The sequence below is a fragment of the Nannobrachium achirus genome (genome assembly GCF_963921795.1).
Source record: "Nannobrachium achirus genome assembly, chromosome: 19".
Lineage (NCBI taxonomy): Eukaryota > Metazoa > Chordata > Actinopteri > Myctophiformes > Myctophidae > Nannobrachium > Nannobrachium achirus.
In genome coordinates, this window is record NC_137826.1 from 7,960,295 (window position 1) to 7,978,610 (window position 18,316).

Below are 18,316 nucleotides of genomic sequence, written 5' to 3' on the forward strand. Positions count from 1 at the left end.
TAACATTGCAAAGAGAAAATATTTTATTTTGTTATGTGTGCATTCAAAAGTGAGAAATAAATGTTTTATGGAACCATATGGTGATTATTATTTAAGTTAGGGTTTGCCATAATCAGGTAGCTTTACAACAAAGGTACAGCAATGGTACAAACATTTATTATACAAAATAAATTATATACATGTATTATTCGGCTATTCGGTATTCGGTATTCGGTGGAATGTTTCCAGTATTCGGTATTCGGTTTCGGCCAAGAATTTTGCTTTCGGCCCATCCCTAGCCTTAAGTGCCTCCGGCACTTCAGACCCAGCACGGGTGTAAGCCAACCTAATGGCATCCACAATCCATCTCGACAGAGTGGGTTTGGACACCGCCTTTCGCTGACGGGCATTCATGACCACGAAAAGCTGAGAAGTAGACCTGCTGTCCACCGTCCTGTCACAGTAGGCCTTCAGGGCCCTAACCGGACAAAGACAATGAAGACGCCTATCCTCCTCTGATGCAAACGGAGGAGGATGGAAAGCCGTCAAAACCACAGGTTCCTTCGGGATCACTCGGTTCTTAGGAATAAAACTCAAATGAGGTTTAAGAAGAACCTTGGAGTCATTATTGAGAAACCTCATACAATCAGGGCTCACAGAGAGCGCATGAAGGTCGCTCACACGCTTAGCCGTAGACAAGGCAAGCAAAAGAGCTGTCTTGAAACTTAAATGTTTCAAAGAGGTCCTCCCAATCGGTTCAAAGGGTGCCTTGCAAAGGCCCTCAAGAACCACTTGTAGATCCCAAGCAGGAAACAAGGCTCTGGTCACAGGTCTCAAATGGTCAACACCATGCATGAACTGGACCACCTCAGGGATTTTAGAAAGGCCTTTACCTGCCACCCCCAGGTGGCAGGCATCAATAGCCGCTAAATAACCCCTCAGTGTAGAGAACGCCAGACCAAGGTCCAGGCGGTCCTGCAGGAAATCTAACACCCTCTGGGCCGGAGCTAAGTGAGCCACCACAGGTGGCTCCTGTAGCTCACACCAGTCCAAAAAGGCATTCCACCTTCCATCGTACACAGCCCTAGTGGAGGGGGCTCTAGCACTCTGAATAGTGGCTACAACCGTCGGTGAGAAGCCTGCTGCTAACAGGTTCTCCCTCTCACGGGCCAAACCCACAGGTCTAGGCCCCGTGGGTCTGGATGGAAGATCTCGTCCCCTGCCTGGCGCAGCAGATCCCTGTGCAAGGGGAGCCGCCAAGGGGGTCGAGAGAGCAGTGGGGTGATCAGAGACCTCCACACTCCCCTGGACGGTGTTACTAGAAGAACCTCCCGGTTGGAACATCTGATCCTCTCCAGAGTGGGAAGGATCAGTTCCAAGGGCGGGAACGCGTAGAGAAGGCCCTCTGGCCACCCGTAAGCAAACGCGTCCGTCCCCAGAGGAGAAGGTCCCCTCACTGAGAAGTAAAGGGGACACTTCGCGTTCTCCTGGGAGGCAAAGAGATCGACTCGAGGTTGACCGAACCTGGAGAAAATCTGCCTCACCACCGCAGGGTGGAGAGACCAATCCTCGTAGCGAGGCTCCCCCCTGGACAACAGATCGGCGCCGCCGTTCTGAAGGCCCGGAACATGGGAGGCTCTGATGGACCTCAGACGAGGCAAGCACCAGAGGGTCATCTCGCGCGCCAGCTGATCCAGCGTGCGCGAGCAGAGGCCACCCTGTTTGTTGAGATAATACAGGGCCGCGTGTTGTCCGTCCTGACCAGAACATGACAACCCCGAAGAAATGGTTCGAAATGCTTGAGCGCCAAGTAGATCGCCATTAACTCCAGATAATTGATGTGGTGCTCCAACATGGCCGGGGTCCAGAGACCCCTGGCTGAACGCCCCTCGTGGGTGGCGCCCCACCCCGAGCGGCTGGCGTCCGTGGTGATCACCTTGCGTGATATCACCTCGCCCATGGAGACCCCACTCGTCAACAACGCCTGGTCCCTCCATGGGACCAGAGCGTCCAAGCAGACCTGGCTGACCGTCACCTTCCTGTACCCTTGCAGGGAAGGAATCCTGAGCGCCAGTGTCCACCGCTGGAAAGGTCTCATGTGAAACCTGCCCAGACGCAAAAGTTGCACCGCTGATGCCATCAGCCCAGCTAACTTCATGCACTCCTTGTACCTGACCACCTGGTTCAGTCGGAAGGAGCTGAGACAAGTCACCACCCTCTCCGGTGAGAGGCGGGCGGACATTGTGGCCGAGTCCAGAGATATCCCTATAAAGGAAATCTGCTGGGAGGGTGACAACATGCTTTTGCCAAAATTGACGTTGAAACCCAAGGCCTTCAGGTGTGACAACACCAGATCGGTATGGCGCGCCGCTCCTGAGCAGGAGGCGGCGGAAATCATCCAATCGTCTATGTAGTTCGCGAGCCTGACTCCCTGATGCCTCAGTGGAGCAATGGCTGCCTCGGTCACTTTCACGAAAACCTGAGGGCTCAGGGAAAGACCGAAGGGGAGGACCGTGTACTCGTACAGGCGCCCCTCGAAGGCGAACCGCAGGAACTTCCTGTGTGGGGGATAAATGAGGATGTGCTGATAAGCGTCCTTCAGATCCACTGAACAGTGGAAATCCCCCTGTCTCACTGATCTCATCAGGGACTCTGACGTCAGCATCCTGAATTTGAACTTTTTCAAGTGCTTGTTCAGAGCACGTAAGTCCATTATAGGACGCAGCCCCCCCCCCTTTTTTCTGTACCAGAAAATAACGGCTCCAGAAGCCTAAACGGCTCTGGTCGCGGGATAACTCCACTATAGCGCCCTTGCGCAATAGTGAGCTTATCTCCTCCCTCAAGGCATCCGCTTTCAAGCCGCGGGCTCGAGTGTAAATAACCTTGCTGGAGAGGGAGGGTATTTCCGCGAACTGTAGTCTGTAGCCCCGTGTCACTGTCCGAAACACCCACTGATTCGGATTGCAACGCTTCCATTGCTCTGCACACTGTGCTAACGTGTTGCTGAGCAACGGAGAAGCCTTGGGGTTGTACCGCTTTAGCGGGACTACTGGGCCGTGAGGGAGAGGATGGACGGGACCGAGAGGTTCCGTATCCGGGCACGTTTCCGTATCCGCTAGACGCCGGGCCGGAAGGCGCGGGGACACCGACGGAAAGAGCGTTTCCGTTTCCGGTACGCTTATTTCCGTATCCGGTGGGAGACGGACACGTGACCTCCGAGAAGCCTCGCTTGTTAATAATACAGGCGGCACATAGCGTGGAGCCCGGGGGACAGGGTTTATCGCATAAGTAACATAATCCCCGGCTCGGGGAATTGTTTTTACGTTTATAACCTGTTCTAAGGCCTTTATATGCTTCCTTACGGGAAGACGAGGCCGACCCTGGGTGTTGATATGTGCTGGCTTCTTCCCTGACGCTAAAACCAAACTCCTGTCCTGAACTAGACTCGGCATTGCAGTGCCGCTCAGTGGGGACAGAGGGGTATTGCACACTAGTGAAACCATACCATTGTGAATAGGAATTAGCTTGTCTGGGAACATTTTGCAATGAGAAATATTCTGCTTGTACCCTGTCTGCGTGACTGGAGAAAGTGATATTTTCTGAGTGGAAAGAAATTCCAGCCTGGACTTCTCTACACTGGCTAAATTCATGCAAAATGGGGTCGTCTGTACTAAAGCAGGTGGAGTCGAAAGAAACAGGCATTGTTTTATCAACACACTCTTTATTACAGGCACTGGAGGAGAGCACAGAGGAGAAGTATACATTATTTTCTTGGCATGAGAAATATTGTTCATACTGTTCAACCGTTTGCGCTTGAGAGGGGGGGTCCCCTGAATATTCAGGGGGACCCCGCCAAAGTCCAGTGTCACTTTCGCGGCGGCTTCCCACGGGCCTTGTGGGAGCTGGCCGGTATCCCGTGCCTGGGAGGGTGGCGGGATTGGGAGCGGGTCGGAGCCCCCGCTGCAGTGCGGGGGGGTCCCGCGGAGGAGGAGGATGGGGTCCTAGGGGGATTGTTAGGTTTCCCCTGCTTGGAGGAAGAGCGCCCTCTGTCAGCCTGACCGGGGGCCTTGCTTCGTCCCTGCCTCTTCTCCTTTCTGGGCCCCTGGGGGTCCGTCGTGGCCTCCAGGAGTTCCAAGGTGATCTTCTTATCCGCCACCTCCTGGCGGAGAAGATCGAGTCCGCCGCCCATAAGGGAGGTAGGGTGGCCAGGGAGGTCTTGCAGGACCTTCTCGGTCTCCCCTTCGGAACTGCCAGGGCATTTCACTTTCTCAAGCCACCTGGCACGTTCCGCCTGGATGCAGTAATCCATACCGTGTCCAAGCCACTCGATGGCGTGGACATTAAGGTCCATCAGCATGCGCAGCGACTTGTCGATCTCCTCCGCCGTATCTTTAGGCACCTCTCGCAACCCGCTAAAGAGGCGCCTGGTGGAGGAGAGCAGCAGCTGGGTGGCGTTCATCGTCCTGGCAGCCAAAGCGGAGGATCTGTACGAGTTCCTCACCCTGGACGACTGCTTGTCGTCATAGCCGATGGCGAAACCAGGAGGCTTTTTCCCCACAGACAGGATGAAGGGACTGCGGCCTCCAGGACCGGTCCGCTCATGAGTTGGCTTGAGGCTCCCGATAAGGGACTGGGCCATCAGTTTGTCCATGGGAGGGCACAAGGGGATTCCCGCCTTCTCTGCGTCGTGGCAGTCGACCAAGAAGGGGAGCTTGGGGGGGTCCTTGTGCGAGGTCCAGGTCGAATGCAGGGCCTCTGCAAAACCTGGGACCAGTGGGAGCTTATCCATGCGTGGCGGGGGGGAAGGCTCCACATCCTGGCCTAGGATGGGAACTCTAGCCCGGGGTCCGAGTGGCGCGTCTCCGAGCGGCAGCTCCAGGCCGCAACGGATGGTAGCACGTTCCAGCACCGAGAGCTCGTCCATGGGGATAGAGTCTGGGTCTTGTGCCGCTGCCCCTCTCGCCCCAGCCGGCATGGAAGGGGGGAGAGAGGCAGAAGGGGCTGGGGAGGACGCGGCGGAGGTAGGAACCTCGGCGTGAGGAACCGACCCGGCCGCGCCTCCGCCCTGACCGGAGGGAAGCGTGGACTCGTCTTCTTCCGAGTACTCACCCTCCGAGTCCACCTCGGACATGTCGTAGTCCTCCGGCTCCGGTTCGTCACCGTCGCTAGCATGCCAGGAGACGGGGCTAGGTGGCCGCATAGCCCGGAGCTGGGGGACGGAGAAGGAGAGGGGAATGTCACCGACGACGAGCGGGTGGAATTCCCTAAAGGGGACGGCCAGAGTTGCAGCTGGCGGTGGAGCAACTTGGGCGGTCTTGCATGTTCTCTTCTTGGGCACGGCACCAGTCGAGCCAGTCGGAGAAACAGCAGGAGTAGTAGCAGTAGCAGGCCCGCTAGCATCGGGGCTACCGAAGCTAGCTGAGGGCGAGGCTGCTGGAGGCCTGACCACGTGGCGAGAAGCAGCGCTGTGGCGTACAGCGCTGTCCGGCACACGAGGAGAGGTGTCTGGGAGGGTTCCGGCGGAGACCGTGGTGTGAAGGCCGTAGCCTGCGGCAGCGATCTCGCAGCGGGCCTTGAGGGCTGGAACGTCGTACTGGAGGCAGTCAGCACAGTTCATACCCGTGGCCGGGGCCGGAGGGGACAGAGAAGACAAGGCGTGTCCTACCCCCATGCAGACAATGCAGAACGGGTGGGTGTCTTCGTTGGCGATGAGTCCTTTGCAGCTGGGAAGGCCGCACTTCTTAGGGACCATGGCTAGCAGGCTGCTAACCGTGGGCTGTCGAGCCGCCATCGTGAAGCTAACGAAGCTAAGCGAAGCTAAGCTACGGCAGGTAAACACGTGGCAGAGCGCTCAGAGAAGAAGGGAAGGACTCAAAGACGAGAGAAAGACAAACCACGAACTGTAGAGAGAAGATAAAAGAATAACGTACAGGAGGTATTCTATAAAGGCCAGTGGCCGACTTCCTAGCCGTCGCTTTAGGCTAAACTTTACAGAATAATATAAAAGGCTGAGTTCGCGACACTCTAGTTGCAGGAGCAGAGGTGCGGAAAGAGGAAGTCATGATAGCCCATAGGGCTTATACACTCGGGGGCGGTGCCCTCGTTTTGTGATTGACAGCCCTTCCGACAAATGACATTTCTCGTACGGGAGGATATGAGTTTTACTCTGTTGCACCGCCAGATGGCGCTGATATCCCATAGGGGGACCTTGTCTGGAGGTATGATAATAAACATATATTTTCGGGGGAAACTCCTGTTTTGCAATGTAATTACTGTACTTTTTTCTTCCCTTTGTATTAATATCACGTAGATGTGTTTCTTTTGGTACTTTAAATAGCTATAATGAGGCTATGAAAAATCTTCTTTCCCCATCCACTTCCATTATAAAAGAATCTGCCCTGGTAAATTCGTCCCACCTAGTAACAAGAGCAAAATGGGGCGGGATTTGACATATACGGTCTATTGATCCCAGTGCATGATGGAGGACGATATCACGATATTTAAATATCCATGATAGGATTATCGTGAGTGTTTTTTATCACGACAAACGATAATATCGCTTATCGTTCCCATCCCGACTCCCATCTCCCTTTCTCTCTCTTTCTGTCAATCTCTCTCCAGGCTCTCCTCCTCCTGGCCTATCTTATCAGGAACGGCTCAGAGCGGGTGGTGACCAGCGCTAGAGAACACATCTATGACCTACGATCTCTAGAGAACTACCACTATATCGGTAAGACTGGTTTGTAGCCAAACTACTAAGCTGCTATGTGAATATGTTTTTGTTATAGTGACAAGAAAAATGTTGGGATATTATCATGGGCCAGTGATTTAATCTGTGATACCTATTCAGGCATAAAGATTTATTGTTTTGAACAGCAGCTGAGAATGAATACAGAGCCTGGTTGGTGAGGCTAGCAGCAGTGAGACCTTGTGTTCATATAGCAATCATATATGCAGTTTGAATATTCAAATAATCGTTATTAATAGAATTGTAGTAATTGGATTAAACTTTTCTCACTTTTACACATCCCCAGTGTGGAGGTGCTTTCTTGTCCTAAGAACTCATAGACAGACAGACTGACTGACACATGGGAAATAAGTGGCCTTCCCAATTGTGATCTCCATTATAGCTCAACAGTATAAATGTTGGCATTCAGTTTGCAGCTTTAAGTGGAAAAGCTAAATATAAAATACAAATTAATTACTAAATACAACTACTACTACTACTACTACTACTACTAATACGTGTAATAATAATAATAATAATAATAATAATAATAGTAATACAGTGATCTTTTTTTGTTATGTGTCCCATGTCAAATTACCCATTGTATTGCTTAAGGACGCATGCAAATTCACTCATTACGTTACAATCATATTTTACCTAGATAAAACATAAATCTGCAAGACACGGATCAACATTTAGTTTTACCACCTGCTGCACAGGTCTGAGTGTGCCTGATTAACAAGTTGTAATTTGTAATAGTGTTGTTTCAGTGCCATTACGGCGTGTTACTTGTAATAATAGTATTATTGATGATGGTAATAACGATACATATTGTACAGTACATTTCATACAAAACATGCTGCTCAAATTAGTTTGAAAGAAATTTGATGAAAAGGAAGCAAACAAGAAAAATGAATTGCTTTGCATGAAGAAAATGAGCAGAAAACACAGCAAATTTTCTTTTATAGACATTTTATTGGCATTTATTTTTTACATAAAATATTCCAATAATGAACCCCCCCACCCCCACTCATACATACACACTATAATGAACAGCTCAAATCCTTAAGTAAAGTACATACTCAATCAGTAAGATAATAAAATGAAGAAAGAATAGCGTACAATTGTGACATGGTTGAGAAAATGCTGAGAAATGGATGCATACTTTAATAACTTTTCCTGCACAGTTTTATGAATAGAACACATTTTATTAATCTACCATGTGAAACATGGTATGAAAAACAATAGATGGTTATGTTAATGTTGCATTTAAGCTTGAATTGAACGGAAATATGAATATAGATTGTAATGTGATGTCTATAGTGCACATTGAGTAGAAGTCACTGCAAGGCAGACAAACCAAAGCAAACACACAATCTACAACATGCAAAAAAAAAAAAAAAATGTAGCCGTGCCAAAACTGAAAATGAGGATATCAGCACATACGTTTTTCACAGATCCAGCTGTAATCTACAAAACACGATCTGTCATTCCATCCTTCGTGAGGCTTAAACACAGCACAGTCCTGTTCTGGATTTTCACGACTCTCGTCGTTATTAGGTTGACCAGGTGCCCAGTACCTGGAGAAGTACAGTAGGAACATGTATTCATTAATTACAAAGCTTTTACAAGGATGAATTTTCACTCTAAATGTTTTTTTTTTTTAATCATGGCCTCAAGTGATAGTTTAGATTTTAGATGCAAATTATCGGGATAGTGAAGTAGACGACCATAATGTCTTAGTGACAGTGTAGTAGTTGAAGTTAGGTTTTCTGTTTGTGGCATTGATTAATTTGTCATATTATTTAGCTCATTAGCTGAAGTTGTCAGGCTCAGAGCCATCTCAATGTATTTCCGGGGAAATGGGGATAAGGGTTGATTCACACTCTAATAAGGAGCCTAACTAATTTCGGTTCGGCACTATCCAAACCCAAATATGGGTCGTCGTCGTTCCTGCTTGCATCATGCCAACAATAACTAGAAAAATGATTCAAAATAATCATCTATCTATAAATGCGAGAAGTCTCTGTCTGTTTGTAATCCGCGTATCTCGAGAACCGTTCGTCCCATGGGCTTCAGATTCGGCACGCGCATTCCCCGCCGCCGCACGGAGTGCAGTGCCGGGCCTCGACCCGACCCGACTTGCGGTTTTCCGAAACCGGCGCAAAACGTTCGGAATCTCCTTATGCAGAGCTGATTGTTGACATCACCGAAACCGGCGCAAAACGTTCGGAATCTCCTTATGCGGAGCTGATTGTTGACATCAGGCTGTTCCGGAGGAAATCGGCGCAAGCGCTGACTCATTGTGACATCACATCTGAGATCACGTACGCCACATGAGTCAACAAAAAATGCCATGGTTACGTATTCTGATGTTCCTATATGGGCATAAAAGGACACAGGCAAACATATGGTCAAAACAGCTCTTATGACAACAGGTATAATGGGGTTTACATTAAAGGGTGGGGCATTCATTCCCTATTTCAAATTCGGCACGCGCGTTCCCCACCGCAGCAGGTAGTGCAGTGCCTGGCCTCGATCCGATATGGGCATAAAATGGATGCAGACAGACAGATACGGATATCTCCATATATGAGCATAAATGGACACAGGCAAGCAGATGGTCAAAGATCTCCATCCCGAGTTGGCCAGGGCGCCGACTATAGAGAAATGAAGGTAAACTGAAGAAGTCTTACTTTGGTGTGGTCAGTGGCATTCCGTCTACCCATGTCCACTTTCCTTCTTCAACTTTGTCAGTCAGACCCAGCCACACACGCTTTGGTATACGTTCAACAAACTCCTGGACAGAAAGGATGCTGGTTACTAACAATAGATGTGTGTCTGCAGACTCTACACAGTGCGCGCACACACACACACAGACACACACACACACACACACACAGACACACACACACACACACACACACACACACACACACACACACACACACCTGTGTTTCTCTGTTTTTTATGACAATCAAATCTGATTGTCTGTCTCTACACCACCGTCTACTGTCATCCCAGGTTTTCGTCTCTGTAGAGACGTAATAGCAACCTTCGCCAGATCTCTGCCATCCATGGGAGTCTTAAAAGCAAGGAGAAGTTAGCCACAGTTAACACAGTGTTTATGTTATTATAAATAACATGATGTAACTTTGAAGAAAAACAGTGACGTCTCACTGACCACAGGCACAGAGCTTCCTCTTCAGGTCATCTCGCTCTTTGGTCAGATTGTTGTTCTTAGTCTCTGATTGGTCTAGCTTTTCAGTCAGGTTGTTGTTCTTGGTCTCTAATTGGTCTAGCTTTTCAGTCAGATTGTTGTTCTTGGTCTCTAATTGGTCTAGCTTTTGCGTCAGGTTGTTGTTGATGGCCTGTAGTTGATTGTAACTGTCCACTAGTTGGTCTCTCTCCACCATGTTGGACTGATCTGTTTGGAAACAATATTTCCAAAATAGGAGATCCATTATTTAAAAAACACCTAAAAAATGAAAATATTGTGTAAGTACCAACCCTGCTACAGCTTCTGTTGTTACTACTAAATCTCTTACTATAACTAATACTGTAATATATTGTATTGGGTATCATATACTACCAGGGCAGGAAATTCACGGCGGCCACGACGGCCATGGCCGTCGTTGCCCCTCTCTTTGGCCGTGTGCCCCTCGAAAAATTACATGCCCAAACGGCCACAGTGGCCGTGGTGCCCCGGCGCCCACAGCAGTCCGTTAACTTCATTTCACCGTTTTCCATCTGCGCGATTTTCCAGTCATTACGGTGACAGCAGTGCCTGATTGGTTGAGCTGCTCATATGACCAGTAGTAGATTTGATTTATGCTCGTAGCAGCCGCCGGAGTCCCGCGACACAGTGTTTATACAACATAAAAGCATCACCGGGCTAAACGGGAGATAAATCTAACGCAGCCTGTTGAATAAATCCGGATGTGCGAACGAATGCCTTCAAACGGAGCTCTGCTGCTAGTCTGTCTGTATTTCACGACAATGTGCATTAATGTCACACTGTCATTGGCTGCACCTGTGTGCTGTGCTAGTTAGTTTTGATAATATGAGACGCCAGCTTTCCAGTTGCTCACTGCATGGACGGACACATATTTGTCTCCTGTTGTGTCCAAGCAAGAGAGTGAAAGTTTTTCTCTCTCTCTCTTTCTTTTTTTTTCAAGCCGCTGCCTGCTGTGAGTGCTGTGCCGTCAACACAAAACGAGCTGTATATCCAATGTGCTCTGTGTTGCTAAAGCTCCCCTTTAAATCACATGTTTGTGCAAGAAAGAAAATATTGTAAATCCGTTGATCCAAATGAAGACTGAGGCTGTACAGCAGCAGCTCTGCAATGAAGCGCAAAGTAGGCTACGCTGTAAAACAATAGGGTGAAGTCAGATAATTTGGGACACTTTTTGGAAGCGCAAAGTATAGGGTGAAGTCAGGTAATTTGGTCCGCTTTTTGGTAATTGGCCTAGGAAACTAAGAAAAAGCAATGTGTGATACTGAATTTGTTAAATTTATGTAATAAAATGAATTAGTTTTGATCCTACAGCTTTTGAAAAACAGCCTAAATAGGGCTAAAGTAGTTCATGTATATAATAATATTATAATTTATATATACAAAGTAACTAGTAACTAAAGGTTTCAAATAATGTAGTAGAGTAAAAGTACAATATTTGGATCCGACATGTAGTGGAGTAGAAGTAAAAGTATTGGAAATATTCAAAAGTAAGATAATAAATTAAGTACAATACTTAATTAAATGTACTTAGGGTTGTACTTTACACCGCTGCACATGGAAAAACATAAATAAACAGCTTTTTGATATTTATTTAATTCAAAGGTATTACATTAGCCTAATTAAAAATGTAATCTTCCTTAATGTTTAAGCTAAATTAAGTATGACTGGCGTGGACTTAAAATCATTGTTTTAATTGATGGCCTTCCTGCCCTGGCACTTGGCCTTTGTGCCCTCAAAAATTTGACAACACTAAAGGCCAAGTGGCCTTGCCCCTAAAATGACGAAATTCCAGGCCTGTATACTACTGTAAGCTAATGTGGTGATCCAACAAATGTCATAATAGTATAAATGTATAAATCATTGTAATAATATATGTTATTAAATAGCATAAATGTATAAAACATTGTAATAAATTGTTATTAAATAGTATAAATGTAAAAACATTGTAATAAAATATGTTATGAAACTTAACTTACAGAGGTACAGTGGGATAGCAATTGTGAGGAGAGCTAGAACAGAAAAAAGCAGTCCAAAAATGACTCCAACTCGCCGATGTAACCTGTTGTCTGCTGAAGGACACACACACACACACACACACACACACACACACACACACACACACACACACACACACACACACGCGCACACGCACACACACACACACACACAGACACACACACACACACACACACACACACACACACACACACACACAGAGAGAGAGAGTGATTGAGATCAGTTATAATTTTTGAATATCTTGTTTTAATCCATCAAAACCAGGAAACCATAATTTTACTATTATTTTTGGCTATTCAAAAATAGCAGATATACAAGTTCATAGCACTTTGTGCCACGCTATGAACAAAAATCATGAAAATGTGTGCAAATCTTTGAATATACAGTATATTTTTAAAGCGAAAATATTTAACTCAAATCTTTGCTTCTGGGCATCCCTGAAACGAAATATTTTGAGATGGAGGTCCGTGGCCCAATACATGTAATTCTGGGGGTCCTTGACATGAAAAGGTTTGAGCACCACTGATATGTTTTTCAGAAACCTGTTAGGATTGTTATTATTATTTTGTTTTTTAATCGTGGGTTATAGGCTAAAATGTAAAAAGAAAAACAAAGTTGTGATTTTTCTTTTCAATAACATCTCTTACCAGACTGCGGTATCTTCTGCGGAACCCTCTTATGAGCTGTAGGCCTAGTCTCGGTCTCAACATTGGCATAGACAGGATCGTCGTCTTCTTTGATCTCAATGTTATCAGAATGCCGAGCCACAGCCATTACACCTGAATTCGTCTTGCGGGTGTTTGATACGGTCCAGCTCTTCACAACACAATACTGCCCTAAACGCAGACGGCACTGTTACATTTATATCACATATGACTGCCCACACTCCAATATGTGCACCAATAAGACAAAGAAACCACAAACATACACACACCCGCCCGCCTGTGCACAACATAACCTACTGGGTTCGGTCAAGTAACATCTTTCAGTATCCTGTGATATTCTTCATAGTTTCCCATAAACATTAACCACAATGCGTAGGTTGTACTGACAGTAAATTACCAGCGTTTTCCTCTAGCGTCGTGGTCTCACTAACTTTAGAATTTGTTTCTGTGTAACTTAAGATACATGCACAAACTGTCCATTAAGAGGTACAAAAAAAGTAAAATAAAAGTAAAATTCTGAAAATGACTATGAAAGCATGCTCCTAAGAACTCAGATCTCTGCCAGATGGCCTGATATCTCTTCTATTTTTTTGAAATGTACATTCTTCAGTGGTCATTTAGGAGACACCCTGGAGATTTCTCGGTGTTTTGAGAACCAGAAACGTGTGCCTAATATTTCACATGTTCAAATGTTGTTATTTGTATTGTAGAGGTTCTGTAGAACACCAAGATGTTCTCCACACGTCAACTTGAATGACGTCCTAATACCCTGATTATGTCAATTAAACTCTGTGTGTGTGTGTGTGTGTGTGTGTGTGTGTGTGTGTGTGTGTGTGTGTGTGTGTGAGTGAGTGTGAGTGTGAGTGTGAGTAGATAGATATAGATAGATAGATAGATACCTTTATTATCCCAAGGGGGAAATTCAGTTGTCCAGAAGTAGCACAGCAGTATACAGTTATTTACAAAGTTACAGAGACGTAAGAAAAGATAGATAAGAGGGAAAAAAACAAAAACAAAGACAAGAGCAGTACAGTACCAATAAAGAGAAGGTGCATCAATAGAGGGGGCGAATAATATATAAGTATTATATACATAAAGTGTCTTGCAAAAGAGACCATAGCAGTCAATGCTAGTTAGTGCAAACAAGTATCTCACTGTCATTGTTAAACAAAGCAGAAATACTCAGAAACTACCAACACTAACAACCTAATAGTGCAGTGTCAAAAATCAGTGCGAAAAAAGAAGAAACTAGGAAGCGTGTCACCGCAAGGCGCACATGAGCACTCTTCCTGGAAGGTCCTTAGAGGTCAAAGTCAATACAGCAAAAGTTCCTTAGAGGTCAAAGTCAATATAGCAATGGTTCCGTAAGTCTAAGTTAGGAAGGGAGACCTTTTCAAGCGTCCGTTATGTGTCTCGTTGTACAGCTTAAGGGCAGCCGGTACAAAAGATTTTCCTAATCTCTCCCATCTCCGTACTGGGTAGGTAAAGCGGTCGTTTCCTCTCTTACTCCAGTAACTGGTGATCTCTAGATGGAGGGGGTGGGAGGAGTTCTCCAAGATGGAATCTAGCTTCTTCGCAGTGCGCACCCTGGTTACTTCCTCCACCCCCTGCAGAGAGGACCCAACGACAGAGCCTGCTTTCTTCACCAGTCTGTTTAGGTTAAATGTGTCACCTGCTCTATTGTTGCCACCCCAGCATGTTATACCAAAAAAGAGGACACTTGCCATGACAGACTGATAGAACATCTGTAGCATCCTATTGCACACCCCAAACGATCTCAGTCTTCTCAGGAGGAACAGCCTGCTTTTCCCCTTGCTGTGAATCGCCTGCGCGTTGTCCGACCAGTCCAGTGAACTATTCAGGTGTACTCCGAGGAATTTGTAGTTATCCACGAGCTCAACCACCTCACCGTTAATGGTGCTTGGCACCGGGGGGACTCTCTTGGAGGTGCGGAAGTCCACCACCATCTCCTTAGTCTTGCTTGCGTTGAGCTTGAGATGGTTGTCCTCGCTCCACTGCACAAAGTCCCTAACCACACCATCGTGCTCAGCCGTGTTGTCACCCGAGATCTTGCTGATCACCACGGTATCATCTGAGAACTTCTGCAGATGACAGGTCTTGGAGTTGAAGCGGAAGTCCGATGTATAGAGAGTGAACAGGAAGGGTGAGAGCACAGTTCCTTGAGGGGCCCCCGTGTTGCTCACCAGCACATCGGACCGACAGCCCTGCAGTCTCACAGACTGTGGTCTTTCTGAAAGGTAGTCTGTGATCCATGACACAAAGCCCTTGTCCACCCCCATCAGCGTAAGCTTCTCCGCAAGCAGAGACGGTTGGATAGTGTTGAAAGCACTGGAGAAGTCAAAAAACATAATTCTGACTGTGCTGCCCAGATCTTCCAGATGGGTGAGAGACTTATGGAGCATGTAGGTGATGGCGTCATCAACCCCAATATCAGCCTGGTAGGCAAACTGAAGGGGGTCCAGGTGATCACTGACCGCCGGTCTCAGTAGGTTCAGAACCAGCCGTGTGTGTGTGTGTGTGTGTGTGTGTGTGTGTGTGTGTGTGTGTGTGTGTGTGTGTGTGTGTGTGTGTGTGTGTGTGTGTGTGTGTGTGTGTGTGTGTGTGTGTGTGTGTGTGTGTGTGTGTGTGTGTGTGTGTGTGTGTGTGTGTGCGTGCGTGCGTGCGTGCGTGCGTGCGTGCGTGTGTACTTATTACTATACTTGTGAGGTCCAGATGTCCCCATAAGTTTAGTAGAATATGAGAAATGTGAGGACATGCTCAAAAGATAAATAATTGTTTTATGGTTAACAAAGATCTTTGAGTTTGGTTTACAATCAGGAAAGGATTCAGATTAGGATTATGCATTTAGAGGTTATACATTTAGAGGTAAGCGTTGGAGTTCTGCCTGATTTATTCCTAGCTGCGCGTTGTTGCCGTGCATTGAAAATAGCTGATCTACAAGCTCACCACAGGCACATACCATAGTCGGGGTTTCCTGCAGGAAAAAGTCTTGACCAGGGGGGAAGCATAGGCTCGGAAAATATTGCTTAATTAATTAGCTTAATTAAAATGCATTTCTTGAATAATTTTTATTATATGAATTCTTATGTTTGCCCTCAAAATATTAAGTGAAGTTAAATAAGAGAGAGAAGTTGCTTATAACAAACAAATACAAACATATTTCGATTTTTGATTAAATCAGTTTGCCCTCAAAATATTAATGAGTTTGGCGTGAGTAATCAATAGAAAAAAAATCATTCTAGGGGTGAACTACTCCTTTAAGCCTAATATTTCAGATGTTCAAATGTTATTAGTTGTGTTGTACACTGTAGAACAGTGAGTCCTAAACTTCATGTTGAGACCAAAAAGAGAATAGAAGTTTGCCTGGGACCCAAACTTTTGCCTGGCACCCTTCAAGCTCACAACGCGGGCAAAGCATTATTTTATTATATTTTTTGACTGTGAGGTGACCAGCATCCTGGGAATGTAGTGGTCATCCAGGGATAATAATGTTCTAATAAATTGGACTTTTAAGCACATTTAAGGGTTAAGGCAGTACCTTTAAGTCAGCTCTGGCCTGTATCGGCAGCCAGTGTAGTGCTTTGACTGTTGGTGTGACATGATTGAATTTCCTTTTCCTGGTTAGTACTCTACCTACTGCATTGTAGACTGGTCTTAAGGCCATTTGTTACCGTTGATGGTAAACCGGAGAAGAGAGCATTACAGCAATCTATTCTTGAAGTGATGAAAGCATGGACCAGGGTTTTGGCGTCGGGAAGTGAAACGGGCGATCGCCATGTTGGCTTGTGGTGGACATTTTTGTAAAAGTTCGATTTTTGACATACAAAGTGAGAAGACAATAATATTACCAGAAACACATAAAGAGATAGCCCTGAATGACCATAGCAGATCTGTAACACTGAGAGTGTACAAATGGAACCCCATTGGGTTCCATTTGTACACTCTCAGTGTTATGGTGGTCCTTGCAAATAAAACATTTGAGAACCTCTAGTACTAGTATGCCATAATGTCATAGTAAATAAGTGTCATACATACTGAAGAACCTGGAGACTTGGCATTCGGTAATTGTGTCTTGTTATCAAAATAGGAACATTATAATGGTTTGTGAAAAATAAAATCTAGAATTTGCCAGGAACAAAACCGAGTCTTGCTGCCACAGACTTTAAGAAAACGCTGCTAATTTCTTTTATAGACATTTTATTGGCATTCTTTTAATCAACAAAATTTAACAATGACATCAAATACTCCAATATTGCCCCCCCCCCCCACACACACACACACACACACACACACACACACACACGCACACAGGTTTGCAATTACTACTTTGTGGGGACATCACATATAGTCTACTATATTTGTGGGGACATTCCATTCATTTTTAACCCTAACCCTAACCCTTAACCTAACCCCTAAACACCGGGACACTAAAATCTGTCCCCACAAGGTTTTTTTCTCCGATTGTACTATCTTTGTGGGGACATGAGGTCCCCAAAAAGTAGTAATTCCCTGTCTGTCCACACACACACACACACACACACACACACACACACACACACACACACACACACACACACACACACACACACACTATTATGAACAGCTCAAATTCTTAGGTAAAGTACATACTCAATCAGTAAGACGGTTAAATGGAAAATAAAATCAAGAAGAAATAGTGTACAATTGACATGGTGAGAAAATGCTGAGAAATAGATGCATAATAACCTTTCCTGCACAGTTTTATGAATAGAACACATTTTATTAATCTGTGAAAATAAGATAGATGGTTATGTTAATGTTACTCCCATATAAGGTTGGTTTGAACAAAATAATGAAAATATGAATATAAATTGTAATGTGATGTCAGTGTGCACATTGAGTAGAAGTCACTGCAAGGCAGACAAACCAAAGCAAACACACAAACTACTACAGGCAAAAACAGCCATCATGAAGCTGTGCCAAAACACTTGAAAAACAATGATTTCAGCACATAAGTCTTTGACAGATCCAATAGTAAATGTTATTTACAGAACATGACCTGTCATTCCATTTTCTAATTCCATTCTCAAACACAGCACAGTCCTGTTCTGGATTATCAGGTCTCTCGCTGTTATTAGGCTGACCAGGTGCCCAGTACCTGGAGAAGTACAGTAGGAACATGTATTCATTAATTACAATGCTTTTACAAGGATGGATTTTCACTCTTTTTAGTACACATGGCCTGATATTTTATATATTACTGTAGATGCATATCTATCTATAAATGCGACAAATCTCTGTCTGTCTGTCTGTCTGTCTGTCTGTCTGTCTGTGTGTATGTAATCTGCGTATCTCGAGAACCGTTCGTCCCACCGGCTTCAGATTCGGCACGCGCGTTCCCCGCCGCGCCGCGGAGTGCAGTGCCGGGCCTCGACCCGACCCGACGTGCGGTTTTCCTGAAACCGGCGCGAAACGTTCGGAATATCCTTATGCGGAGCTGATTGTTGACATCAGGCTGTTCCGGAGGAAATCGGCGCAAGCGCTGACTCATTGTGACATCACTTCATAAAAGGCTCTGACATCACGTACGCCACATGAGTCAACAACAAATCTCTGTGAATGTGTATGTATGTATGTAATCCGCGTATCTCGAGAACCGTTCTTCCCACCGGCACGCGCGTTCTCCAGATA

General features: G+C 45.9%; 1 protein-coding gene across 1 annotated transcript in view; it reads left to right on the top strand.

The window, feature by feature from the left end:
* LOC308303920 (clathrin interactor 1-like) overlaps positions 1-18,316 on the top strand; it is a gene marked incomplete at its 3' end in the record, with an annotated part of 119,697 nt that overhangs the window by 19,777 nt on the left and 81,604 nt on the right. Inside the window, exon 4 of the mRNA XM_080748438.1 lies at positions 6,601-6,709. Coding sequence (XP_080604564.1) covers positions 6,601-6,709 — 109 coding nt within the window. The remainder of the gene's footprint in view (positions 1-6,600; positions 6,710-18,316) is intronic.